Raw genomic sequence first — 23229 nt, forward strand, 5'->3', positions numbered from 1 at the left:
ACTTATGTGACTTTTTCACTGACAGCTGAGTAGAAATTCCCATCTTGAAAACTTACTAGACAACATGGATGAAGTTCTAAAAACAGTTGGTTGGTTACTGCAGCTGGAAACAAGACTGAAAAGCAATGAGCTAAAAAGGCTGGCAGACCTTGAGGGGAACCACATAGCTGGTGATAAGTCTCGGTGGGCTCTTCACTATGAGTGACATTACATACAGCCATACTTTATGGTCTATCATGAATATGAAATACTGTTTAGCGTAGCTGTTCCTACAGCAATTTTGACCAATGTCTACTTTTCCTAAAGATAAAAACACTCAGTTACTGTTCACAGTGTGTGCTATAGAAATCTATGAAAAGAATAATACTGAACAATAAAAATACTTAGGGTCAGTGTCAATATAATAAGACATTGATGCTTGATTGATAGAACCATCAGTGCAACTTATAGTACTGTACAAGTCAGCTAGCGTAAGGGAGTCCAGTCTAATTGGAATGAATAACTTGGCTTGCTGGTAGTTGGCTGGTAGGGATCCTGAACTCACCACCAGGCTATGAAGGGGGTTGTGATGTGTGCTGTTGGTAGGCAACAAAACCTCCCTGTCACCTTCTGCCAGCAGTGTAATACAGTAGATGCTGAGTGAGAAACCAGAGATGACCCTGAGCTTAACTGGTTGAAACTCTGCTCTACTTGTGTCCAAGACTGCGATACAAGTATCCAAAGCCTATATGAGTATGTTAGTAATATAGAGGTGAGATACTATGAGATGTAGTAAAACTGAAAGGAATCATGCACATAATATGTAATCTGTGGTTCAGCTTGTTCTGAACACCTTTTAATTAAGGTTTGCAGCTTTGAGTCTTGCTGTTGTCTTCTCTCTCTCTCTCAATATTTTCCCAAAGTGCTGTTCAGTTTCTCGTGACACTGTGGCAGCAAAAATTCAAAAAATTTGCCATACCAAAAATCTAATGTTATTTTGGATATATTCCGAATTAATTTAAAATTACTTAACTCATTCAACTTATTTTATTTTATTTTGACTCAGATGTTATAACTTCTACACATCTGTAATAAAAAATATGCATGTTTTAGTGTCAAATGCTATTTTCTTGAGCCTAAAATGTCTAAAACCTTTTCCCCATGTGACCTGATGGAGGTACTGTATCTGATGATTGATTGCTACATGTAAGTGCTCAGTCCGCCTGTGCCTACATGACATTGTGAGCTGCAGGTCTGTCTGGTTAAACATGCCAGGGGGCTGTGGTTGCACTACAGACACAGATGCAGGGCCAGCCACTCAGCTCGGACAGTCAAGAAACTTAACACACAATCCGGCGATGTGGCACCTTGTCATAAGTTTGTTTTTGTGCTTTACAACATAACCAAAGTGAAAACAATTAGAAAATTTGATTTTATTTCTTTGATTCCCTACTGCATTTGTGAGACTCATTCATTCTGCAGTTCACTGGTCTGCTGCTGCTGTCTGTCTCTGTCTCTGTCTCTCCCATGAAGCTGCAGAGTAGCTTTGAATAGTGGTTTTACAAATCCTGAAATGAAGGTTTAATATTAAAAAATTAAATCATTTTCTTCTCAGCCTAGCTCAAATCTTCCAAGATAACCCTTCAGCCACTCTCCATGTTCACACTGTCAGTGAACTTCTGAGTTCAAATCAATTTAATTCAATTTTACCTAACACTGATTAGGAGTTCGTATAAACAAACAAACAAACAAAAGGCAAAATAATGCTGAGGAGTCACCCTTAAAAATGCTATGTGTGTGTGTGTTACCACTCACAAACCACAGCAAACCTGGTGCCAGCAATTATGTAGACAATGCACAGTGAGGGAGGCTTACAGGGGGCTGGCAGCTCACTCACTTTATTATATTATAACCTACCATATGAACAAAAAATTATCCCAGCAAAATTCTAAATTGCACATTGTCTGTGGAATGAACATAACCTTCTCACATTTGTGCCACATATGACAGAATGAAACCAGGAAGGGAACACTCAGTTGCCCTCCTAATGCAGCCTCTGTCTCTCTTACATGTAAGAGACTCCTTTACAAAACTGTAAAGGAGTCTTGTATAGGAGTTGTCCCTCTGTAGATTTGCCCTCCAAGACAAGTTTTACATCTGGTGAAATTCCAGCTGCCTGAAAAACTGTATGAAAACCTCAGTTGTTGCTCCTGATGTTGACTGGAACCGAATTATCGTTAACCCGGCTGCACAAACAGGATATATTTAGCGTACTATTTTAGAGAGACGGCCTGGTGACTGCAGGTCTTGAGGGGATACAGTTACTTATGGAGTCCACATTAAAACAGCAGGCAGTCAATCATGTCAAGCCATTAGTCAAAAAGGATTAAGAAGGCGACATAAGTGGTTAACAAGGAGAGCTCACTAATAAATACTCCCTTTCTTTCCTGCAACATCCACTACTGTAATTAGTCCTTGCCACTGTTTACAGTATGTCTCCACAGCAGCTGACAAAAATATATGCACATCGTTCACATTTAGCTCATACACTGTTTGGAGATCCGAGATGTCATGAAAATAACTTGTTAAAGCTATTTAACAAGCTATTACAGCAAGACATCTTCTTCAGCAGCTAACAGACTCATTCAGAGACTTCATTTATCTGCATTTGTCATGATTAATGATCATGCAGACTTTACACACGAAGATCAGTTTACTCATCACAAGAAACGCCACTCAGCCTGTGAAAACAGTTGTCACACCTTTGGTTACGGAGCTTTTCTGAAATAAAGGTACTTTCATATAGCAAGCTAAAGACGCTCTACTCTGTTCTAAATTGGCAACAGAAAGGCTCAGTGTCCTTGCAGCTCCTGGCTACCTCTGATCCAACAAGCCTGTACACCACCTTCTGAAATCTCATCATGCAGCTAAACCCAGCTGGCTGAAGTGTAGAATTGAAGAATTCTGGCTAGCACTGATGAAGAGGTGTATCATCCAGGGAACTCAGACACAGTAAAATCCTATATTGTTCCCCTTGTGTTTTAGGCTAACTAGCATTGCAATTGAAATTTCTAACTGCTTACCTATAAGTCTGACTCTTCAACAGTGGCAGAAAGGTCACAGCTTAAGAGCATGCACTCTATTGCAGGGTTCTTGAGTGCAGTGGTGCAGTTGGTACAGAAAACAAGGTGTAATTTCAGAGAGGATATTATATTGCTAACAAGTAGCCAAGGTCCTCAGCCTCAACTTATCTGTTTTCAATCTCTCACTGGCCTTTCAACAGCACAGCAAGGGGGCAGAGATGATTAAAAAAAAATTAGACTTCTTCATATACATCATGGGCTCTTGACTCAAACTGCCACTAAGTGTAATTCTGCATAAGCCTTGTGATAGACTAAAAACCTACGCATTTGTTACTAACTGCCTTTCTCTGTGTGCATGCTAGAAAGGGCTGCATTTCCCCACCACCCTGCAAAAGAAAGATTTCATTATCTTGGAACTCCATCGCATATAGTAGTCCAAGGTTATCCAAATCATAGAGCTCATCTTCTGAACATATCAGTTTTGCATGTAAGGTCAGTTTTGCCTGACCCCTGAAAAACCTTGGCCATTTGGAGACTTAAAGCCTATAGACTACACTGTAACAAATTGCTGTTTTTATGGCCAAAACTCACTAGTAACATGCTGTATTCATGTAGTACTGTATTTTGCAATGCGTTGTGGGTGTGCTGATTTGAAAAAACAGTACATAAGCCCTTAATAGTATGTTGCTGTTTTAAATTACATTACACTATAGTATTTCTCAGAAAATGGGAGTTGCTTGGAGAAATTGGATTCTGTTTCAGACCTTACAATTTATACTCAGTTCTCTGTTACAGAAATTACATTTCTTTTAGAAATAGGATTTGAAATTATTTGTCTGCTGAAACAAGTGCGGAAACGGAACAAGAAGAAGAAGAATCAACTTTTATTGGCAGTATATATATATTTTTACATACACACATACTGAATTTTACTACTGCATTTATCCCATCCTTAGTTGAACACACACATGCAACACCTGGCAAATTACATGTAGTGAAACACACACAGGAGCAGTGGGCTGCATCAAGCGCCCGGGGAGCATATTGGGGGGTTAAGTGCCTTGCTCAAGGGCACATCAGCCGGCTAATGAAGGTGGGGGAGCATTTTTTATCGCATTAATCACTCCACCACACCCAAATTTTTCCTGCCCGTCCAGTGGGGGAATCGAACTGGTGACCCTCCGATCACAAGCCACTTCTCCAACCTCTAGACCATGGCTGCCCCCAAGATAAAATCAGGGGAGAGCGCGAATGCAGTCCCCCACTACCAGAAATTATGCAGTCGAGATTCCCACATTTGGGGAATTCGCAGTGGTCAGCACAACCGGAGTGCAATGGATGAGCCTCGCCCTGGGTGAACCACCTTCGTGATCATGGTATCTCCCATGCCAGGTAAGTAAGGTAACAAACTGTCACTGGAAAGTTTTATTTCCAGAGGAGGACACAACACCTACAACGCATCAAAGAATTGTCACCTCATCGTTCGTATTTATTGATGACACGGTAAATATATACATATATATATATACATACAATATATTCCCTTTCTGCAGTCCATAGTGTGAATGTGTTTGTGGTGTTGTTTAACAGGCAGACATTTGATTACATGAGCTATAGTTTTATGGCTTTTTTCACCTGTTGTTTTATTTACTGGTTTAGTCGTTTCTTTCGAACAAATCAGACGTAATTGTTAACTGGTAATTGTTGGAACAGGGTTTCATTTGAGATTTTGAACACAGTCTACATTATATTAAGGCAATTAAACTAGTTTATGAAGAGATAAACTGGAGTGCAAAAGGAACAATATCTTATTAATTTTTCCTTCAGGCGTTCACTTGTCAGTTCTGCTGTCACAGTTCTCCCACAATATCGGCTTATTTACGGCACATGAGAATTCACAAAAATGCACCTAATTTAAAGTTAAATTAAGTACATTTTGCCAGACTGCAAACAAACTTTTCAAAAGTTTTCATCTTTCAAGTGTCACACTTACAGACATGTATGTCAGTAACCCATTTAGCCGAAGCCAGAGCCAGCAATAACACTGTCTTAAGAGACACTTGTTTCAAGTCTGCCCCTTCCAGCCCCTCCAAACCCACAGCCAGATCCCATGGTGGTACCAGCGGCCTGGACACGGGGAGAAGCCTGTGCGCTTTCTTCATAAAACGGCAAACCAGCAGGTGCTGGCTCGCTGTTTTCTTCCCAAACCCCATATGACAGACAGCAATAGCTGCCAAAAACACTTTAACTGTGGAGAAGGCTTTCCGTTTGTCAATCAGGTCCTGCCAGAATGACAATATCGCTCCTACTGGACACTGAAAGAGAATGTGGCCGTTTCTGTGACACCACCCCTCAAACACTCTCCACTTACAGTCATACAGAGACCTAGTGGAGGAGGCTTGAGCACTTTGTATGGTGGAAATCACCTGCTGTGAAAGACCCACAGCTGACAGATTTAGCCACTCGTGCCAGACGTTGTGGTGACGTTTGTATCAACACAAACACAAATGACATTAGACGCAAGGCTGAAGCAACTGAAACAGTTTATTGTCAAAGCTGTATAACCTCCAGTGAAAGCTTGTTGAATTTAAACTGATTGCTTCTGTGTGTCTTTGTCCTGCAATACAGGTGCATGATTTCACTGATGGTGAATCTGATGTAGGCGGCACGGTGGTGCAGTGGTTAGCACTGTCGCCCCATAGCAAGGTTCCAGGTTCGAATCCTGGTCTGGGCCCTTCTATGTGGAGTTTGCATGTTCTCCCTGTGCCTGCGTGGGTTTTCTCCGGGTACTCCGGCTTCCTCCCACAGTACCAAAAACATGCACATTAGGTTAATTGGCTACTCTAAATTGCCCCTAGGTGTGAGTGTGAGTGTGAGAGTGTGTGGTTGTCTGTCTTTGTGTGTTGGCCCTGCGATTGACTGGCGACCAGTCCAGGGTGTACCCCGCCTCTCGCCCGTAGTCTGCTGGGATAGGCTCCAGCTCCCCCCGCGACCCTGACGGATAAGCGGTATAGAAAATGGATGGATGGATGGATGAATCTGATGTCTGCAGGATGAACTTGTTGTTGTTTTCACCACTAGAGAGCAGTGTCTACTATTTCATTGAAAACAGCAACTGTAACTGTTATGTGTCTGCCAATCCATGACAGACTACATAAATGTTAAAGCTGTATCCCTCTGTCTTTTAAGCCTGACAACACATACAAGTACAATATTTGTAATATGATAATTCAATATGAGGAATCACTGTTCAGTTACAACATTTACATCACTACTGTACCCAAATTTGAATAAATGCTCTTGGTTGTTAAGATATTGGTTGATTATGATTTGCCATTTTAGCATTAAACTGAGCCAAAAAGAGAAACCTGAACTCAGAACATTGCCTTTTTTTTTTTTTAAGAAAGGAAAATGTGTGCAGGAATATTTCCTTTCTTGACAGCTATTGGACTATCTATACCAGGGGTGTCAAACATACGGCCCGCGGTCTGGATCAGGCCCGCAAACAGGTTTAATCCGGCCCACGAGATGATTTTGTAAAGTATATGCAGTTTTTCAATAAAAGAAACTGCTGTTCCAATTGCGTCCACTGAATGGCACAATAGCAATTGTGTTAAGCAAGCAAACTGTTTATACCGGGGCAGAGCAAGTAGGTCAAGCAAGTGCAGCCAGTCTGGATGAGCTACTTTGTTTTGCCTGCAATATTTATTACGGCTTCCACTTTTAACCTTATGTGCTTTGGGATAAATAAAGGAATTCTGATTTGGCACCCTCATTGCCCCATGTCTCTGTCAAAAAAGAGAAAAGTGGACACAGAGTGCAGAGGGTTCCAAGAAAAATGGTCATACTCCTATTTATTCATGGAAGTGAATAGGAAAACTATGTGTTTGGAGTGTTCACAGCATGTTGCAGTGCTGAAAGAATATAACCTTCGTCGCCACTATGTGAGTCTTCAAAGATGCCAGGTATCAGAAGTGAAATAAACTATGTATCCCCACTTAAAGTGCTGCATGAGACACACTGATACATTTCTGTCATCTGTGATATACTTCTGTGAATCACTGAGGCATTGTGTGTTTGTGTGTTCTTTGTCCTCAGAATTTTCAAATAACTTGGGCACACTGTCCTCAGGCTCCAGCTTTATGTTTTATTTTGATTGTATTAAAACAAAGAAAACAATCTAAAGTTGTTGTTTTTAAGTTAAATATATCATGATTTTACCGGTCCAGCCCACTTGGGAATAGATTTTCCTCCATGTGGCCCCTGAGCTAAAATGAGTTTGACACCCCTTCTCAAGAGGTACATAGAAGTATTAAAGACAGGACAGGCCAAAGCTAAGTGGTTAGTGTGCTAACTTCACTACATGTCTGTGCAACACAGTACATAGACATCTTTCACATAACACCACCACTGGTTTCTTCACATTTTGTTGATAATGTTAGTTCAGTTGTTGAATGTTTTAAACTAAAACATCCTGGCTATATTTCGCAACTGTAAAGCACCTTGAAGGAACTTTCATTTTTGGTCTGGCTAATGCATGTATTTATTTTGGAACTGAGTTAAAAACAGAGACATTTCTACAACAGCTTTTTTCAGGATGCTGATGAGGTAATCCAATTATTTGTGGAAGAAAGGATAATACCTGTAATATGATGATCAGCTATCAGATTTGGTTGCACTAATAGTCATTTTATTGAGAAAGTTATGGTAATCAACTATGAGAGGGTGGACAGTTTTAAATACCTCGGTGTGACGGTCACACGGGACCTGTCCTGGTCACTGCACATTAACAGGACTGTTAACAAGGCCAGGCAGCATCTGGCCTTCTTAACAGTATTGCCATAAACGCCTTAGAAACAAATTATCAAATTATTATTAATGATATAGCAATGCTAGATGGCTTAACCGTGGCCTCAAGCTCCACTCTAAGGAATCTAGGAGTTATTTTTGATCAGGACATGACCTTTAACTCACACATAACACATTTCAAAGACTGCATTCTTTCACATCTGCAATATTGCAACAATTAGGCACATTGTGAGTCAGAAAGATGCAGAACAAATTAGTCCATGCATTTATTACTGCCAGGCTGGATTATGGTGTTTTGCATTGTTCCCTATTATCCCACCAGAGCTTTACGTTCCCAAGATGCAGGACTACCTGTGGTTCCTAGAGTCTTCAAGCGTAGATTGGGAACCACAGCCTTTAGTTATCAAGCTCCTCTACTGTGGAGCCATCCTCCGGTTTCGGTGCGGGAGGTGGACACTCTCTCTATATTTAAGAGTAGGCTTAAAGCTTCCCTTTTTGATAAAGCTTATAGTTAGTGCTGGCCTAGACTGGCCCCTAGTTATGCTGCTGTAGGCTTAGACTGAGAAGGTATCTCACACGATGCACTGAGCTCCCTCTTCCTCTCCCTCTCCTTCTGCACACATTTATACTCAACTTCTTCCCTAGAGTCATCGTGCTTTCTCGTCTCCCATGGTTCCCATGGATCGCGGTTGGACCTCCTGCCTGCTGTGGTCCTGCTTGGAACCTACGGTGATTACTACTGCTTAGTCATATTTTATTTTAATTCTCTTACTACTCTGTACAGCTACTACCATTATTATTGTTACTATTATTGTTATCATAATCACCATAGTATCCTCTGTATACTTCATCATTATCACTATCTATGGCACTATCTATAGTTCCAAAACGTCTGGTATTATTGCTGTTGCTATGCATCTCTGTTTGTGTGCTCCTTCTCTCTCTATTTTGTTGTGAATTGGCACTATATAAATAAAACTAAATTGAACTGAATTGAATATCAAATGTGTAAGCCAGTTGTTCTTATGCTGTCTGGCAGTACAGAAGAATCCATTAGTGTACCATCAGACCACAGAGAAGCTTCTATCCTGAAGGTGTGAGTTTGATCAGCTCATCCTCTATAGTCCTCCATACATTTAATTTTATGACTTATTATTTTATGTGGAAACTGGTCACCTGGTGACATGCATTTAAAACTATACCGTACACTATATACAACATAAACAATCTTCTTGTTGATGGTCTCATTTACTTACGTAAATCATAAAGAGGCATCAGTATTGTAAAGTAGTATAAACTGAGACATTCAAGTGCACTCAACAGCTGTGTAAGGTCCCATGGCCACCAGGAGCCCAACCAAACATATAACAAGATAACAAAAGACAAAAATCCTTTTTGGTTAAAGCATGGTATCATTGATCTAGGTGTTGTGTTTTTGCACATTATCATATTTAATTCTTGATTCAACGATTGATCTGGTAATGCTCTATATTTTTCTTCCTCCCAACAAATCCCACGAACAGAGCTAAACTAACAATAAATATATCTACCAACAAGTATTGTGTGTATCCAAAGCCTGATATACTTATGTGTAGGAGCCGCATTTAGTGTTTATTTCTATTTGTTTATATATTTTTTTCCCCATTTTGGGAGAGTGCGCCCCCTGCAGGGAGCAGAGGTGCCACCATGTAAATTGGAGTGCATGCAGCACAATGGAGAGAAGGCATACCAGCTGACACTCATTTTGACCTCAGCCAGTCTCAGCCCTGCCGCAGCCCAAAGAAAAGGCCTGCTTGGAGCTACAACTTAAAGATTTGAGCAGTTTAATTACTTCCTTATACTTCCTTATGTATACATATATATATATATATATATATATATATATATATATATGTGCACACTCTGTGGATCAGAGTGTGTATTAAACAATTTCTTGCTCACTTCAAAATATAATCAGGGCAAACTTTAAGTGGATTTGCTTTGCTTTGTGACAGATCAAGAGCATCTGTTGTGATATTGGTGAGGTGAAGTGCCTGCACAGAGCAAAAAAGGATACTAAAAGACAACACCCACCCCTGCCACAACAAAGTCTGCTGGCATCTGGCAAAAGATACAGAAGTATCCACTGCTGTATCACCAGACTACATAGCAGCTGAACTCATACACCACAATCCAACTCTGAAAAGTGGATGTAATGTTATTTACTTATTAGTTTATACATTAGGAGTTTTACTATACAATCTTGTGCTGTATAATGACAATTAAATATGAAATACTAAATACTATTGCAGTGGAATTGATGATTTATGTTCCTATGAGTGTATTTTAGTACCACCTAGTGGTGCCTGTAAATAACAGTTTAAGAAGGAAGTGAGGTAAGAGTTGTAATCAGGAAGTGTGTTTTCTTGTGCTTCACATAAGAAGCATCTCAGTGTGTTATCCTGGTAATCCAGCCATTAAAGTTCACTGAAGTGGCTTCATCTGTGACTTGAACATGGTTTGCAGTTGCACTGACATGTTCATGTGCCCATGAATTGCAGTTGCTGGTTGTATCATTGGTGCTTGTGTGAATTACATTTGCTGGTGTGTTTTCGTGGTTTGTTATACAGTTGCACATTTAAAGCACCGGTTACATTAATTTATGTCAGGTATCTTTTCTTTATTGCTGCTTTAGACATATTATACATTCTTTTCCAATTTATTAGTCTGTTTGTATTTTTGTGTTCTTCTTTGTAGTTTTACAGAAGAATTACAGTATATTTCATTAAAACCTGCCAAACATGACAAACAGTTTGTTCCTTGCAATGCAATGCTAGAAAATATTGTGTTAAGCTGGCTGTGTAGCTGAAAATATGTTGCCTGCAACAACCTTCAGTAAGGACAGCATATCTATACTGAAATACAAAATATACTGAAATACTGTTGGTGGTGGTGTATTCTATATTTGACTCATTCCTGCTGCTAATCCAAACATTCTAGACATCTCCTGTGTGCGTGGCTCATTGTTCTGCTGCTCATTCAGTTCATAATTTTCTTTGAGTGGGCTGGGACCTTCTGACGTCACACTCACACATGGAATGTCTACTTCCTACTTGCTGTAAAGTAATGACTGTGGCAATCAGCCTGAGGAAGCACTGCAGAAAACAGATATTGCAGCATTTTTCTGCTTCCACTTGTGAGGAGGATGTAGTAAGAGGTGGGTCTCTGCTTACTGGGAGAAAATGGCTGCAAGGAGCCACGAACTGCACTTGGAAAAATGATTCTCCTTAACGTCAGGCAGGAATTATGAGCAGCTCCTGTTACTTGCAACAAAGGGACCAAAAAAGCTTCAGAAGGAGAATGTAAGTGGTTCTTCTTGCTGTGGGAGGAATGTGCTGTATCTACAGGGCGTGTTGTGGAATGTTGGCTACTCATATACACAGCTTCATTTGCTGTCATCTTTTCAAGCATTAACACTTAAGCACTGGAAAAAAGGATTAGAGTTTAAATGTATCTGAAGGATTACTACTTATATTTTTGCATGTTTTTGTATCCAAAGTGAGCACACAAAATATATGCACTGAGTGATAAAACTACCCCAGCCGACAGGCTGTGTTTTTATCTGCAGTCATGAAAATGTACATTTTTGTACATTAAAGTTTTATCTGTACTAAGGTCATGTGCAGTGAATGAATTGTATATAAAATGATTTCATACTCTTAATGAGCCAGTGTGCTTGATCACCTCAAAGTATCTGGAGAAGTATTCAGACCAAATGTAAGTGAAATGCTGGGTTCCAGGGAGTTTAAAGGGTTTCATGGTCCTAATGAACATCTTCTGGGTGCTTGAGTTAGAACAGGAGTGAGGTTGTATGGGTATCCTCTAACCAGGTTTCCTCATGTGAGATGGCCTTTCTTTAACTTCTGCGGTGGAAGAAGTAGCTACATTCTCTTAAGTAATTAAGTACCAGTGCAATTTATTCATTTTTCATTATTCATTATCTATTTCTCAGGGAGAGCACATATTAGTCACTGTATATGGCAGAATTAGCCAAGAGGCTAGTTTCCATCTATAGTCCCAGGCCAGGTGTGAAATTGGCAATCTAAAATCAAGAAACAAGTTTAAAACAACAATCTTGATGTAAATACCCCCACAAGTAAATGTTCTGTACACAAAACTGTACTTACGTAAAATTACTCAAATATTAACAGCAAAATCTACTTTGTCTGCTTTCTTGCTGTAAGTTAGATGTGAAGATTGATAACAATTTCATGTCTGTCGCCTTCAGTAAAGCCTGTAAGCTGTTAGCCTAGCTTCATATAAAGACAGGAGGATGTAGTTAGTCTGGCTGTGTTGAAAGTTCTAAGTTCTACCAACACCTCAAAACCTTAGCACATTGTTTCTTGTTAGTTCAATCTGTACTCAACAACAAAAAACAAAGATGAAACATTTGTGGTTTTTAGGTTAGCTGCATGTTGTAACTATTTCTTGACTGGATTCAGTGAATTTCTGAAGAAAGCTAGCAGTTCCAGTTTATGTAATCTCAGCTAATCACTTCCTGGCTCCAGATCTGTTTTAATGCCAACTTGAAGGGGCTAATGACATTCACGTCTAATTCTTGACAAGAAAGTGTATTTGAAAATAAAAATGTTCCTCAAATATGAAAGTAATATGAAGAAATAAAAAAAAAGACTCCAGAGAGTTAAATTGCTGATAAGCTGATGTGTAGGCCTAAGTGCATGTTAATGTTAGCACTAAATATAGCTAAATGTGATGAAATTAAGAAGTAAAGTATATTCCCTAGATAAGCAAAATTAAAAAGTCTCAAAGTTATACTTTATGACAGTACAGTATTATTAGTGAACTTTCTATCTGTTCCCACGTTTTTTTTTTTTTATATATCGTTATCTCTCCTGTTTGCATAGTTGTTGTTTGTTGTTGTTTGCAAATTGCCCTGTGTGCTGCTTCCTTACTTCTTAAACTGCTGGAAATTCAATTTCCTTGAGGGAGTCATCCCAAAGGGATCAATAAAGTGAAGTCTAAGTCTAAGTCTCTAAATGACTTTTTAGAATTTTATATTTATTTATTTTATAGTGAATATTTCAAAGACTGCATTCTTTCACCTCCACAAAACAAGATTAGGCACATCCTGAGTCAGAAAGATGCAGAAAAATTAGTCCATGCATTCATTACCTCTAGACTGGATTACTGTAACTCTCTCCTATCAGGCTGCCCCAATAAATCTATAAAGACTCTCCAGCTAATCCAGAACGCTGCTGCACGACTACTGACGAGAACCAGCATGAGAGATCATATTTCCCCTGTTCTGGCTTCTCTACATTGGCTACCTGTAAAATTCAGGATAGATTTTAAAATTCTCCTCCTCACATATAAAGCCCTGAACGGTCAGGCACCATCCTGTCTTAAAGAGTTAATAGTACCCTATTATCCCACCAGAACTTTGCGTTCCCAAAATGCAGGGCTACTTGTGGTTCCTAGAGTCCTCAATAGTAGATTGGGAACCACAGCCTTTAGTTATCAAGCTCCTCTACTATGGAACCATCTTCCAGTTTCGGTCCGGGAGGCGGACACCCTCTCTATATTTAAGAGTAGACTAAAAACTTTCCTCTTTGATGAAGCTTATAGTTATAGCTGGCCTAGGCCGGCCCATAGTTATGCTGCTATAGGCTTAGACTACCGGGGACCTCCCATGACGCACTGAGCTCTTTCTTCCTCTCCCTCTCCTTCTGCACACATTCATGTCCCATTAATGCATATTACTAACTCAACTTCTTCCCTGGAGTCCCTGTGCTTTCTTGTCCCGCAGATTCCTATCGATCATGACTGGACCTCCTGCTGCGGTCCTGCTGTCGTCCTGCTCAAAACCTACTGCAATTACTACTGTTTAGTCATAATCTGATTTAAATCTGTTACGACTCAGTACAGCTACTACCATTATTGTTACTACTATTGTTATCAAAATCACCATAATACCTTCTGTATACTTCATTGTCATTATCATTATCTACATTTCCGATACTTCTGGTATTATTACTGCTGCTATGCATCTCTGCTTGTGTGCTCCTTCTCTCACACCCCACCCCCTCTGTCTCTCTCCCTCTCTCTCAACCCAACCGGTCAAGGCAGATGGCCGCCCATCTTGAGCCAGGGTCTGTTCCGAGGTTTCTGCCTTCTAAAAGGCAGTTTTTCCTCGCCACTGTCGCCAAGTGCTTGCTCAAGGGGGAATGTTGGGCTCTCTCTATTTACAGTTTAATTAAAGAGTTTGGTCTAGACCTGCTGAAATTGGAAAGTGTCAAGTGTCAATTTGTTGTGAATTGGCGCTATATAAATAAACTGAATTGAATTGAATTATAGTCAAAGTGCATCAGGAAATAGATCATTCTCACACTGTGACTAACAGCACTAAAAACACAGGTGTAAGTAATAACATTAATGCTAGCTTTGTTCCATTTGCAGTGCAAAGAAGCCCGACCGTGGACCAACAAAAGCCAAATGCTAACATTGGTAATTTCATTGATCTTCTCTTACAGGCTCAGCTTCAGGCTTGCCTACATTTTCTCATATAACTTGTTCCAGTTCTGTGGACACACATGGATACTGGCTAACAGTATAGCCAGATTTCTTACATTTGGACAAGGTAAGGTTTATCAAAGCAAAACATTCTGACTGAACAGCCCAGTAGGCACAAAGCTCAACATAAAAGACCAGGGGCATTATTTATAAACCTTTGATTTATCCTGGGCAGCATGGTGGTGCAGTTAGCCCTGTTGCTGTACATCAAGAGGGTTCCGGGTTTGGTCTGGTCTGGGTCCTCCCTGTGCCTGTGTGGGTTTTCTCTGCTCTACATTGCCCCTTGGTTTGAGTGTGTGTGTGTGTGTGTGTGTGGTTGTCTGTCCTTGTGTGTCAGCCCTGTGATTGACGGGCGACCAGTTCAGGGTTCCAGGGTTTACCCCGTCTCTTGCCCGTAGTCAGCTGGGATAGGCTCCTGCCCCCACCCGACCCTGACGGATAAGTGGTGTAGAAGATGGATGAATGGATCCTTGAACTTTGCATTAAGATTATTCCTGATAGTGTGCTGACATTTGATTCATAAAATATGACTATAAGCAGGTTCTGTAAATCCCACTTGTAAATTACAGACATTTGATCTATAAATCTCAAATCAACTTAATCGACAGCACCTGCATTGACATTTCCTAGAATAAATGAAGGTTTAGTCAGGAATATCGACAGACCTAAAAACAAAATCTAACTTGTTTAGAAGATGAGATCACAGCAATTTTAAAGGAGATTCTAACCAGGCAACAGAGTGCGGACTAAATTGTCGGTTGACAAACAGAGCCTAACACACAGTGGGAGTGTGTCACTGCTACAGTGAATGAGAGGGATGATATTAAAAATAAAATATTCTGGCAATAAATTCCTCATACCTTGAATTCCTATCACACTGGGTGCCTGCAAAGTTCACCACAGGCAAATTAAGTTTAAACAAATAACTAGTTATCTGTGGTTTTCTGATTTGTAATACTCCAGTTTAAAATTGATCTTAAGTTCATTTAATAAATAAAATCACATCTCTTTAAATCATTGTTGGTTTGAAATTGGGAGAGCAAGAATTGGACTCTCCACCAAATAGCATATTTAAGTGTGATAAAATATAGTTTTTCACTTTGCAGATGCCTTAGCAGACACATTTTACTCTGTTGGCTTTGTGATGAGTCTGTGCCAGCTGTTCTCCATCCTGGAACTTTTCCATATCGCAGATGGGATTGAGAAAGCCAGACTGCTTCCTCGCTTCATCCAAGTGTGTATCACAGCTCAACTTCTTGGATTTGAATTATTAGTCATGTAGATGCTGTAAACGGTAACAAATATGTAATCAAAGGTGTGTTTTTTTTACCATTTGAAGTGATTAGTGGATTGTGTGTACAATCTGTTTTTCAGGTTATGGAGAAGAACCTCCTGCTGATCATGGTCATCATGCTGGAGGAGATCCAGAGTAAACCAGTCGTGTGTGTACTGTTCTTCTTATGGAATATTCTGGACCTCCTACGGTATGCACCTCACACATGACTTTTCACCTCATCACTTCATCCATACTTTTTGCACTTTTTGCAATAGTTGGATACAAATGTTAGGTTGTACACGAGTGCAGGAGCACCGGCTCCACTTCTGGCAGACTTTTAATATAGTTGATAAATTGTTGTTGTTATTGTTATTGTTGATGTGATGTAGCCTCTCATGATGTGCAGCAGTGCAGTGTCTCATTTCATGAAATTGGCCAACTAAAGCCGGCTCAGTAAAAGCCATCATAGAACAGTCATCACTGTGGGTATTCACTTAGCTGTGACTTAGCTTCAGATTACATGTATATGATCAGATTTTTTCATCGTGGCAAAATTTCCAGCCAACCTTGTGTCAATAGTGTGTTGTACTGCCAAGTGGGAGGCCACTTGCAGAAATATAGAATGCCAACATTTATTCTGGTGGATAGATTGCACATTTACTAATAAATTTACAATTGATCAAATTGTGTGCTGTTCAGAACTAAGTGGCTGTTCAAGCCATGTTGAACATATTTTGCATGAGTATAACACATTACAGTGAAAGTGAGTATTGAAGAATAGTCTTTTTAGGAGATGCAGAGAGAGCTGCCAGAGGTAAAGGTGAACAGAGGGATGTGTGATAATAAAATGATTAGGATGCAATTAACTGCCAGTTATTGTGTAAAAGTGTGCAATCATGGACAGATATCCACACGAGCTGCTGTGTGTTATGGACACACCTTCCACTGCCATGCTGTGGACCCGTTACACACTCTGGATCCCCTTATACATCCTGTCAGTGGCCACTGAAGGTGACTAAACCATTTTATTTACTTCATCTTTACTATCAAACTGCAAAAGTATATTTTATAAGAACAGACCAAATGGCCAAACATGATCCAGGCTGCATTTTAGGATAAAAAAGCTCAGTTATTCTGAACAATATGAGCTGCTTAAATGTGTCAAAGACTCAAAGGAAGTAGTGGGAAGATACAGGAAATGGGTTAGCAAAGCAGAGATGATGATAACATATACCAGAGCTTCACAGTACACACAGGCAGATGAGTGTCACCACTGGCACAGCATGTGTCCTTTCAAAACACCAGATCCAAGGTTTCATTACTGAGAAATGTTCTTTAGTGGACTCATTTAGATATATTCTCACTGTGATTGTAAAAAATGATGTTGAGCCTGACAACTTTAAAGAAATGGTTCAGCATATTGTATGTGCTGCACATCTGATGCTGCATGAGTGTTTCTTTCTTTCCTTCATCTTCAGGTGTCACTATATACCAGGCCCTGCCTTATGTTGAGTCAACAGCACCAAACTCATGCCTGTTGAATTCAACGGCGTCAGCGCACATTCACCTGCCCGTCCTTCTGATGCTCTGCCTGCCTGCTCTCACTCTCGGTAGGATGAGTTAACTAGCATTCAGCCTGACAACAGCACCAAGTTAGAGCAACGAAAGGAACAGCATTGGGGAGGACGGTCTGAGTGACCAACTAGAGAGTCTGAAGGCCTTTCAGACGAGTTTATAATAGGGACTGACCATATGGATTATTAGTAATCAAGGAGACCAATAACTGACATTGGTATACATTTACAGTAGAAATTCAATTCAACATAACCACTGATGAAGTGTAACAGTGCAAAACAGTACCACAAACATTACATTCACAACAGCTGGCGCAACCTCAAGTCTTACACTACACAAAAGAAGTAGTAACTGCCAGTCGTGAAGTGATGAAGAGCTTACTTGTAAATAACTGACGTCAATTTAAAGTCAGACTGTAGTCGGACTGGAATCTTGGTTTGTTTTTTGATTGTTCCAGCTGTGTGGTCCCAGTCTAACAAAGTTAGAAATCAGCTCTTTGTTTAGAATAATTGAGTCATGGCTCACTGAATGAGACTACAGCTTAATACCAAATCATTTTGCTACCACTACATTTGACAATAAGCCCATCTTTACACAGTTTTTTTGTTGCCACTGGATTTACACTTCATGATGTAATGACAAGCTGTTAAGATAATCTGTGCCATAAATACCACAAGAGTACAGACAAACCACATCACACATGCTGTTTAGTTTTTTTCTCATTTTCTAACACCAATGATATCTTTTCAGGGGCGTTTGTAACAGTCTGGCAGCTGCTGAAGGAGAGACAACAACAAATGGACAAATGGAACAAGAAGATGAAAAGAAAATGACTGAATGGACTGAATGCTTTGGTGGTTTAAATTTTTGTTGCTTTTGTTACTTTTTTTTAACTCAGAGTTTGATGTCTCTAAGATGTGATCAATAAAATCTAAATTACAAGACCTCGAGAGACTCAAAATTCAACACCAATAAATATTTGCTGTAAGTGAACTGTAAGTAATGAACTTTTAATGGGCATATATTGTTTGGACAAAGCACATTCCTCTTGGCACTGCCATGCTGATATGCAACTGATGCAGAACTACAGGGGCAGTCCATGGTGTGAAGTGAACCTCAGCTGTCTCCAAATATGACACGGTGACAGTCTGGCATGGCCTCCGTGTTCTACCAGCCATATGCTCTGGTCCACACAGCTTTCTTCTTGAACTCAGCAGAGGACCTCAGGGCCAACAGGGCGGCTGAAACCACGGCACATGAGGACAGTAAGATAAACCACTCTGAACATTTCAGCCAAGGCAGCTGTTTGACCTTGAGAATGTGGGATTTCTTTCAAGAAGAAAGATGGGCTGCGTATTTCTGTGTATGTTACGATGTTTCCTATCCATAACAATACTAACATCAGTGAGTCATCCGCTGGGAGTTTTCTTTGGAATAGATGTGTCAACATTCAGCTTTTTGCAAAAACCTTCTGTGTATAAACCTGCACACTCTACATCATGGCTGTATTGTGAGAACTTGACATCAAACCCCATTCCAGGAAATCCACTCAGTCCAATAGCAGTTGCTCACCAAGCTCATACAACTAAAAAAGTGTGCTCTGCTGCTGGTGTGCTTCGGCAGTGTAAGTGACCTATTACATATGTGCATTCATGTTTGGCTTCCAAAGCCCACCTCCTCGACCCAAACACTTTGCATTGAGGTGACGACATGGTCACACATGTTAACAAGGTTACAAAGAGTAACAACTTGTTTGCAGTTAAAGGTGTCCTGCCAACAGCTTTAAAGATGTGTTTTTTATAACAGCTTCCTGGGCCACAAAGTTTGTTGGGTGGCCACTGGGTCAATAAGAAGACAAAGCTGACAGGCAGCAGTGCATACATCTTTCTTAATACATTCATGTTCCCAGCCTCATAGACTTTAACTGACATCATTGCGGACATCACTCATAGTTCCCGAGTGCAGGCGAGTGTGAAGATTTCAAACACTGTCTGAGTGACTAGATTAACTGGAAAGAGATTTCTCAGTACAGTTGAGCGTGAGGCTGAGATGTCATACTGAGTGCATTTCCAGGAGTGTGCTGGTCTAAAATCTGCATCACGGACATTATTTAAGTGCTTTCAACCCATTAGTGCCAGATTGCTGCAATTTGCACCACAACAATTTCTTCATAATATCAGACCCAACTCTACTTCCTCTGTGTACTGTGTGTTGTATGCTCTGTTGTGTTGTTTACCTCTGGCTGTGCTGATGGTGGTGACTGACAAACACTCTTCAGGACCTTCTGTGATGCTGAGAAGCCAGTCTATGAACTGAGACACATACACACACACTCACGCTCAAGCTGTAACTGAAGCACTTGTCATCTTGTTCAGCTCAAACAATCTGACCCATAATTGACTTATTATTTTTCAGATTATAATGCAGTATAACAAACAATCTCACCTTGTTAGTGCAGCTGCTCCACGGCTCTTTGTCCAGGAGCAGAGCCAGGCTGTGGGAGAATCCCAGCAGGCACTGCGGCAGGGTGTGCTCAGTGAATGACTCCTCACCATACAGACAGTGTTGTAGAATTGGGGGCTTGGAGCCAGGTTGCCATGGGAACCACTGGGCCCTGATGCCAAGGAGGAGGGGCATGAACTGGTCACCCCAGGAAATTACTGCAGCAGCAAAAACCTGAAAAAGGAAGTCTGTTGCCTGCAGAAAAACAAAGGAACTGTAGGTTTATGTCAACTAGCCAGAAAAAAAATACTGTGTAGAGAGTGAATTTGAGCAAGTTTGACCAAGTCCAGGGCATTTTCAGTGCCCTCTATATGGCCCTTTTAACATTTCATTACTGGTGGCAGTAGCAGTTGCAGAGATTGACAATTGCTTTTTAACTTAACTACAATATCAAGCCAGTGTATCCATAATGTAATTTTGACTGGTAGCAATGCTAATTAAAGATATCTACAGTTAATTTCTCAGTAGTCAGAACGTAAATGCCTGATAACTACATTTAATGTGTTAATAGTGGAAATGTTCAGCGTTGATATCTGTAAATTACTTACAACTTGTACCACTGACTTCTAGTCCAACTCAGTTACATAATTTAGTAATTCAATTTCGAATCAGAATCAGAATTCCTTAATTTTTTATAAATGTATTTCTGCTTTAGGTTTGCTCTGTTGACAGTGAATGAACACTGAGCAAAAAATGAAAAAGGTTATTTACATTCTAACAAACCATTTTTATTGAAAAAAAGTGCATCTGACTTAAGCGACAAATCTGACCAAGAAATACCCCCAGTTCATTAGTAGTTAACGCTACTAACGCTAGCTTTTTTGAACTCCTCTGTCTAATTCGATTCAATTCAAAAAACTTTGTTAGTCCCCAGGGAGCAATTAAAGTAAATGCGTTGAACGTGAAATTACCGTAGTTCAAAGACTCTTTATCGCAAATGTTAATATTGCGATGAAGATAAATTTTCGATATATCGTGCAGCCCTAATGTATAAACTCCAAGTTCACATGTAATTTTTAATATTCTTAATATAAACAATTAAGTTCTCACTAGTAGAAATCTCATTGCCAATATCTAAAATTGTTTTCATATTCAATTCTGACTAGTTAAAATGAAATTATTGATATGTCATATTGGAAGTGAGTAACCAGTAAGAATGTAATTTCAGACTGGATTTTTACTTGTAAGAGTTATATATAAGATATCTACAATTCATTTTATCACTAGTCAGTAACGAATTTGAGAAAAAAAGCAATTTCCATCAGTCGTACATATATCCGAAATGAATATGTTGTTGAGGGTAATATATGTCAGACATACTGGAAATTCAATTGCTGACATCTGAAATCAGAAATTATATGTTCACTAGTCACAAATCTTTATCAGCATATGGAAATTCAGTTGTATATATTGGCAATTGTTATTCTTACAAGTGAAAAAGGAATTACTGATATCTATGATTAAATTAAACATACTTGTAAATAAGTATTGACCAATCAAAATATAATTTCTACATGTGAAAATGCATTTGCAACATGTGAAAACTGTTTTACATGTATGTTAAATTAACATTTGTAGCCAAAATATAGTCACATTCTGACATGTTGAAATGTCATTTCCACGAGTGAATACTAAATCACAATTGATTAAATGCTTAAATGTTTACTTCTTTACTTCCAGACCTTTATTATGCATGAAAAACAAGACTACAGTATGTCTCTGGACTTTGCATGACTGTCCACTATGATTCCAACAATTTTACAGTAATGTAATGTTGAATTGGTGCAGTTCACTTTTAAAAACGTTATCATTGCGCAATGTGACTAGCAAACAGAACGGGATCACAAGAATCAAACAACCATGTCCTGCTGGTGAACAATGTAGTTTGTTGAATCTGTTACATCATCAGGATTAGATGTTAATTTATCTATTACTGCTTTGGTCAAGAACATTTGATGGTTTAGTTTACTTATGGACTGTAATGTCATGATCTTCACCGAAACATGGCTAAACAGTGGCGTACCTGACAACGCTATCGAGCTAGCCGGACGCCACACACTCCAGGCAGACAGAGTGGCAGATGACTCCGGTAAGACTAGAGGAGGAGGACTGTGCATTTATATGAACAAATCTTGGTGTACAGACTCTGTCATTATTGAGAGGCACTGCTCAGCTAACCTCGAATTTCTCGTGGTTAAGTGTAGACCGTTCTATCTGCCAAGGGAGTTCACTTCCACTGTTATAACTGCTGCTTATATCCCCCTGGACGCTAATGCTAAGCTGGCTATGAACCAACTTCGGACCATGTCTACACAAACATTCCTGGGGCTTACACCGCGACCCCCCTCCCCCACCTCGGACAGTCAGACCATCTCTCTTTGTTTCTTATCCCCAAGTACTCACCACTTATCCAACGTGTGAAGCCATCAACCAAAACCATCAAAGTGTGGCCAGAAGGGACAGACCATGTACTCCAGAGCAGGTTTCAAAACACAGACTGGAGTATGTTTGCTGCTCAGGCTACCTGTGGCTCTCACACAGACATTGATACATACACCTCCTCTGTACTGGGCTATATCAACACCACCATTGACAGTGTCACAACAGAGAAGCAGATCACCACGTACCCAAATCAGAAGCCATGGATGAACAAGGAGGTGCGGCTCCTGCTGAAAGCCCGCAACACCGCCTTCAGATCAGGTGATGCACAGGCCTACAGCATATCCAGGGCTAATCTGAGGAGGGGCATCAAAAAGGCCAAGCACTGCTACAAGCTAAAGGTAGAGGAGCACTTCTCCAACTCCGATCCATGACGCATGTGGCAGGGCATCCAGGTCATCAGTTACTACAAAACAGGTAACTCGTCCATGACAGCCACAGATGTTTCTTTTCTGAATGAGTTAAATGACTTTTATGCTCGTTTTGACAGGGACAACACTGAAACGGCCACCAACACCAGACTCTCAGCAGACCACCAGCCCCTCACCCTCACCTCCACAGACGTCTGCGCCGCACTGAGTAGGACCAACGCACACAAGGCTGCTGGCCCGGACGGCATCGCTGGTCGTGTGCTAAAAGCATGCGCGGAGCAGCTCGCCAGGGTCTTTACGGACATCTTCAACCTGTCCCTTGCCCAAGCAGCTGTGCCAACATGCCTCAAAACCACCTCCATTGTACCAATCCCAAAACACTCCAGCCCAACATGCCTGAATGACTACCGCCCAGTTGCACTCAGACCCATTGTCATGAAGTGCTTCGAGCGGCTAGTTCTGTCACACCTTAAGAGCTACCTCCCACCCACACTGGACCCACATCAGTTTTCCTATCGCAGCAATAGGAGTACAGAGGATGCAATTTCCACAGCACTGCACTCTGTGCTCACACACCTGGACAATAACAACACATATGCACGGATGCTGTTTGTTGACTTCAGCT

General features: G+C 40.4%; 2 protein-coding genes and 1 non-coding gene across 5 annotated transcripts in view; 1 reads left to right on the forward strand and 2 right to left on the reverse strand.

The window, feature by feature from the left end:
* Positions 1-4298: 4298 nt before the first annotated feature.
* On the reverse strand, positions 4299-4462 carry LOC124055100. Its single transcript, XR_006842561.1, has one exon. It is a non-coding gene; the product is annotated as a U1 spliceosomal RNA (small nuclear RNA).
* A 6506-nt stretch (positions 4463-10968) lies between these two features.
* hacd4 (3-hydroxyacyl-CoA dehydratase 4) lies at positions 10969-18236 on the forward strand. The gene is made up of 7 exons (XM_046379817.1): positions 10969-11212; positions 14402-14508; positions 15548-15675; positions 15816-15925; positions 16622-16728; positions 17196-17327; positions 18043-18236. The coding sequence occupies exons 1-7, from the start codon at positions 11157-11159 to the stop codon at positions 18123-18125; spliced, it is 723 nt and encodes a 240-aa protein (XP_046235773.1). The 5' UTR covers positions 10969-11156; the 3' UTR covers positions 18126-18236.
* focad (focadhesin) overlaps positions 17585-23229 on the reverse strand; it is a 52699-nt gene continuing 47054 nt past the window's right edge. For all 3 annotated transcript variants that reach the window (XM_046379815.1, XM_046379814.1, XM_046379813.1), the window contains 3 exons: positions 19738-19989; positions 19529-19604; positions 17585-18533 (listed from right to left, as the gene is read on the reverse strand). In XM_046379815.1, coding sequence (XP_046235771.1) covers positions 18460-18533; positions 19529-19604; positions 19738-19989 — 402 coding nt within the window. In that variant the 3' untranslated portion in view covers positions 17585-18459. The remainder of the gene's footprint in view (positions 18534-19528; positions 19605-19737; positions 19990-23229) is intronic.

This window comes from Scatophagus argus, chromosome 23 (assembly GCF_020382885.2).
Source record: "Scatophagus argus isolate fScaArg1 chromosome 23, fScaArg1.pri, whole genome shotgun sequence".
NCBI lineage: Eukaryota > Metazoa > Chordata > Actinopteri > Scatophagidae > Scatophagus > Scatophagus argus.

Coding starts and splice junctions, on each gene's coding strand:
- hacd4 (XM_046379817.1), top strand. CDS start 11,157: ATGAGCAGCTCCTGTTACTTGCAACAAAGGGACCAAAAAAGCTTCAGA. Junction 14,509..15,547: donor ATTTCTTACATTTGGACAAG/GTAAGGTTTATC, acceptor TTCACTTTGCAG/ATGCCTTAGCAGACACATTT. Junction 15,926..16,621: donor AATATTCTGGACCTCCTACG/GTATGCACCTCA, acceptor AATCATGGACAG/ATATCCACACGAGCTGCTGT.